We start from the raw sequence: 5,412 nt of genomic DNA, 5'->3' as shown, positions 1-5,412 counted from the left end.
TGGCCTACTCCTGCACCTATTGTCTATTGTCTTTCTAAAGTGAAAACCTTCTACCTCTGCGTGGTCTCTATTCCTCTCGTCCTTATTCATGTCTCTGTCCAGGTGCCTCTTAAACATTGCGATTGTATCCGTCTCTCCCACCTCCTCTGGCAGCACATTCCAGCCTCTGTGGAAAAAAACTTGCCTCACACATCTCCTTAAACATTCCCCCTTTTACCCTAAACCTATATGCTCTAGTGATTGACAATCGTACCCATGCCTCCCACAACTTCTATCAGATCACCCCCTCAGCTCTGATGTACGAGTGAAAACAAACTGTGTCCAAACTGCCCTCCTAACTAATACCCTCCAAACCAGGCAACATCCTGGCCTCCTCCTGCACCTATTGTCTATTGTCCAAACCATTTCTGTACCCTCTCCAAAGCCTCCACAACCTTCTGATAGTGTAGCGACCAGAACTGCATGCAATATTCCAGGTGCAGCCTAACGAAAATTCGAGAAAGCTGTAGCCTAACTTTTGAGATGTCCTAACTAATGAAGGCCAGCATGCCATATGTCTCGTGACCACCTTGTGCACTCGTGTTGCCACATTCACCTGTCCACCTAGATCCCTCTGAGTGTTGATGCTACTTAAGGGTCCTGCCATTTACTGTATATTTCCCTCTTGCATTAGATCTCCCAAAACATATTGCCTCTCACTTGTCCAGATTAAACTCCATCTGCCGTTTCTCTGGTGAGGGAGGTCGAGACAGAAACCCTCATCACGTTGTTGAAGTATTTATACATACCTGTGTGATGCCAAGGCATACAAGGCTATGGCCAAGTGCTGGATAATGGGATTAGAATAATTAGATGGTTGTTTTTTTACCAGCACAGACTCCAAGGGCCGAAGGGTCTGATGTGTGCTGTAGATCTCTCTGACTGCAGAACTGATTTGATGATGCTGGTGTTGGACTGGGGTGGACAAAGTTAAAAATCACACAACACCAGGTTATAGTCCAAGAGGTTTAATTGGAAGCACTAGCTTTCGGAGCGACGCTTCTTCATCATGTACTCCACAACCACCTGATGAAGGAGCGTCGCTCCGAAAGCTAGTGCTTCCAATTAAACCTCTTGGACTATAACCTGGTGTTGTGTGATTTTTAACACTGTCGAACTGGGCCGTGATAAGTCCTCCAGCTGCAGAACCGAAGCCAGAATCTCCTTCCTCTCCCTAAATGTGCTGTCCTGTGGGATCTGCCTCCATAGGAAATTGTAGCTGGCCACACCGAACTTCCAACGGTTAATCGCTTACCAACCAACAGTTCAGGCAACGGGCCCCAACAATACACCAACATAATTCATGCAGATTGTCTATTTGTAAGTATTGTAATTTAGAATCTTCTGGGGAACCTTTAAATAAAAAACGATTGTTGGTTTACCTCAATGTGAATCAATCCAAGTGAAAGGGTGTTGATGGGTTGTATTAATCGACAGTTCAGTGAGCTCAGTGTGGATGCGCCTGGTGGTTGTGGAATGGTCTCTTTGCAAACAACCTGATTGTGTACACAGGCCTCCTCAACACTTCAACTGAAGGTGTGCCCATTTCTATCTGCACCCTCAATGTTCACTGTGCTGAAGAGCTCAAGTTCTGAGAGGTTTGGAGAGGCAATGGGAGAGAATAAGGGAGGGATGGAACAGGAACTATAAAAGGAGAAAGAGAGAGAGAGAGAGACGGAGTATATTGCAGTCTGGAGGGGAGAGCTGAGAAAGAGGAGGAGGAAAGCTGGGTGGGATGGAGGTGTGGAGAGGGGAGACGTGGGCAGGAGTAATGGGTCTGAAAGGAAGGGGAGATGGTGAGGGATGGAGAGCAAAGGGAGAGGAAGAGGAGGAGAGGGTGGAGGATAGGGACGCAGCAAAGGGACATTGGGGCTATTAAGAGGAGAGGGTGGGATGGGTGTGGAATGAAAGAGAATAGGTGGGGGTTGACGGTTGGAGTGAAAGGGCAGGGAGGGTTCTCACGTCCTGGGCTGTCTCCAGCTGCTGCCAGAACAGGACGATAACTGCAGTACCTTTCCATTTCCTGCAGGAACCGGGCCCCGAGCTGATCCTCCATGATGGTGAAGATTTCTGCTGCTTTGGATTTCAGCTCCTGGACCACAGCCATGGCCTTCAGTTTGATCCGCTCCAGTCGCAGCCTGACAGCTTGTGCTGGAAATACAAGTCAATCACAGCTTACCTTGGGGCAGACAGAAAGCTTACAAAACCTGGAGCAAGATGAGGCCATTCAGCCCTTCGAGTCTGCTCCAACATTCAATGGGATTACAGCTGATCTCCTACTTCAGCATCAGTTTCCTGCTCTGTCCCCATACCCCATAATGTCTTCAATATATAGAAATCTATCTACCTCAATCTTGGACATACTCAATGATTGGTCACTGCTAAAAATCACACAACACCAGGTGAAAGTCCAACAGGTTTATTTGGAAGCACTGCTCCTTAATCAGGGGTTGTGGAATATAAGATTGTAAGACACAGAATTTATAGCAAAAGATTACAATGTCATGAAACTGAAATGATATATTGAACAAACCTAGATTGCTAAGTCTTTCATCTTTTAGAATGGATTGCAGGTTTCGTTTCATTAATATGTAAATCCCAGAATTCCGTTTAAGTCACATTATCAAGATAACTTAAGGTTTTATAACCAAAGGTGACATCCTAGCTCAGACAATGCATTAAAGGTGTGAGGTTGGAGTCTGTCTGTATCCCAGCCTTGAGTCAGACTGAGTCTATTTCCAAAGTGGAATTTACAAAATATTACATGGATTGACTGCCTGCAGATTGTGTGCTTTTTGAGCAAAATAGAATGTGTCTGCAAATATAATTCTGGAAATACAAATTCACCGTGTAGACTTATATGTGTGTGTGTGCATGAGAGAGAGAGAGTGTGTGTGTGCATGTGAGTGTGAGTCCAGAGAGAAGGTGTGTTTGCATGAGTGTGATGGGATACAAACCTGTGAGAGGGTTTGTGCATGGATGTGAATGTGGGCAGTGCACGTGTGTGTGTATGAGAGAGGGTCTGCATGAGTGTGTGAGTATGTAAGAGTGTGTGTGCATCTGTGTGAGTGTGTGTGAGAGTGTGTAGTGCAGTGGGGTCACCTGTATTGTGACATGAACCGAAAGACCTGATTGAGGCCATCCCCATGCGTACTGAACTTGGCTATCACCCTCTGCTTGACCACTCTGTGTTGTTGCCTGTCCTGAAGTCTACCTTGGAGGATGGTCACCCAAAGATCTGAGGCCAAAGGTCCTGGACCACTGAAGTGTTCTCCAACTGGGACAGGACACTCCTGTCTGGTGATTGTTGTGCGGTGCCCATTCATCCGTTGCCGTAGCCTCTGCTCGGTCTCACCAATGTACCATGCCTCAGGGCATCCTTGCCTGCAGCGTATGAGATAGACAACGTTGGCTGAGTCACATGGGTACCTGCCACGTCCATGATGGGTGGTGTCCCCACGTGTAATGGTGGTACCTGTATCGACACTCTGACACGTCTTGCAGCACCTACCTTGACAGGGTTGTACAGTGTTGTGGTCGATGTTGTCCTGAAGGCTGGTCAGTTTGCTGTGAACAATGGTCTGAGGTTTGGTGGTTGTTTAAAGGCAAGCAGTGGAGGTGTGGGGAAGGTCTTGGTGAGGTGTTCAATGTTCTGTAGGCTGCGAAGAACATGGCGCAGTTTTTCAGCTCCTGGGAAATACTGAACAACGAAGGGTACCCTGTCGGTTGCAGCACGTGTCTGTCTCCTGAGGAGGTCATTACGGTTCCTTGCTGTGGCAGGTCGGAACTGGCGGTCGAGGATTTGGGCATTGTACCCCGTTCTTATGAGGGCATCCCTGAGTACTTTCAGGTGTCCATCACATTCCTCCTCATCTGAGCAGATCTGGTGTATGCGTAGGGCTTGTCCATAGGGGATGGCTGTTTTAATATGTTTTGGGTGGAAGCTGGAGAAGTGTAGCATTGTGAGGTTATCTGTGGGTTTGCGGTAGAGTGTGGTGCTGAGGTGCCCATCCTTGATGGAGACACACGTGTCCAAGAATGAGACAGATAGGTGAGAGTGAGTTTGATGGTGGGATGAAACTTGTTGATGGCGTGTAGTTTTATCAGTGACTCCTCACCATGGGTCCAGAGGAAGAAAATGTCATCAATGTACCTGGTGTACAATGTCGGTTGGAGATCCTGCAGAGAGAAGAAATCTTGTTCGAACCTGTGCATGAAAATGTTGGCATATTGGAGTGCACATTTAGTCCCCATGGCTGTTCCGTGTGTCTGGATGAAGAACTGGTTGTCAAAGGTGAAGACGTTATGATCGAGGATAAAGCGGATGAGGATGGGACGTCCCGGTGTGTTGGCTTTGTGTACCTTTGGAAGGCAGCAGAGGTCGCCTACACGAGAAGTACGTGGGATGAGGGCGCGTAGGGAACTCTGAAGGGCTGGATCCAAAGTCCTGATCAATGTGTTTAATTCTCGGGTGTGTTCTTTGGTCGGATCAGCTGGTAGTTGCCTGTAGTGTTCCTGGTTGTTCAGTTGTCGGTCCACTTCCTTGCAGTAATCTGTTCTATTCTGAATGACATTGGCTCCTCCTTTATCTGCTGGTTTGATGACAATGTTGTGATTGGTTTTGAGAGCATGGATGGCGTTGCATTTTTAGCTCAAAAAATGCACAATCTGCAGGCAGTCAATCCATGTAATATTTTGTAAATTCCACTGTGGAAATAGAGCCAGTCTGACTCAAGGTTGGGATACAGACAGACTCGAACCTCACACCTTTAATGCATTGTCTAAGCTGAGATGTCATCTTGTATTTTAATAAAACTTAAGTTATCTCAAGAATGTGACTTAAAAGAAGTTCTGGGATTTACATATTAATGAAGCGAAACCTGCATCCCATCCTAAAAGATGAAAGACTTAACAACAATCTATGTTTTTTCAATATATCATTTCAGTTGCATGTCCCTGTAATCTTTTGCTATCAATTCTGAGTCTTATGATCCTGTTCCACAGTGACCCGATGTGCTTTCAAATAAACCTGTTGGACTATAAACCTGTGTGATTTTTAACACTGCCCACCCCAGTCCAACACCAGCTCCCCCACATCATATTAGAGATAATGCAGAGCAGGGCTGAGGGGTGGCAGATGGAGTTCAACCCTGTCAAGTGTGAGGTTGTCCACTTTGGAAGGACAAATAAGAATGCGGAATACAGGGTTAACGGTAGGGTTCTTAGTGAGGTGCAGGAGCAGAGGGATCTTGGGGTCTATGTTCATAGATCTTTGAAAGTTGCCACTCAAGTGGATAGAGCTTGTAAGAAGGCCTATGGTGTATTAGCGTTCATTAGCAGAGGGATTGAATCCAAGAGTCGTGAAGTGATGTT

General features: G+C 46.5%; 1 protein-coding gene across 1 annotated transcript in view; it reads right to left on the bottom strand.

Annotated features, from left to right (window-relative positions):
• The window catches only part of LOC122558017 (sperm flagellar protein 2-like), a 15,501-nt gene that overhangs the window by 1,332 nt on the left and 8,757 nt on the right, over window positions 1–5,412 (bottom strand). Inside the window, exons 3-4 of the mRNA XM_043706351.1 lie at window positions 2,052–2,190; window positions 516–626 (exon numbers count right to left, since the gene is read on the bottom strand). Coding sequence (XP_043562286.1) covers window positions 516–626; window positions 2,052–2,190 — 250 coding nt within the window. The remainder of the gene's footprint in view (window positions 1–515; window positions 627–2,051; window positions 2,191–5,412) is intronic.

The sequence above is a fragment of the Chiloscyllium plagiosum genome, chromosome 16, assembly GCF_004010195.1.
Source record: "Chiloscyllium plagiosum isolate BGI_BamShark_2017 chromosome 16, ASM401019v2, whole genome shotgun sequence".
Classification (NCBI taxonomy): Eukaryota; Metazoa; Chordata; class Chondrichthyes; order Orectolobiformes; family Hemiscylliidae; genus Chiloscyllium; species Chiloscyllium plagiosum.
This window is presented reverse-complemented; position numbering and strand designations above follow the sequence as displayed.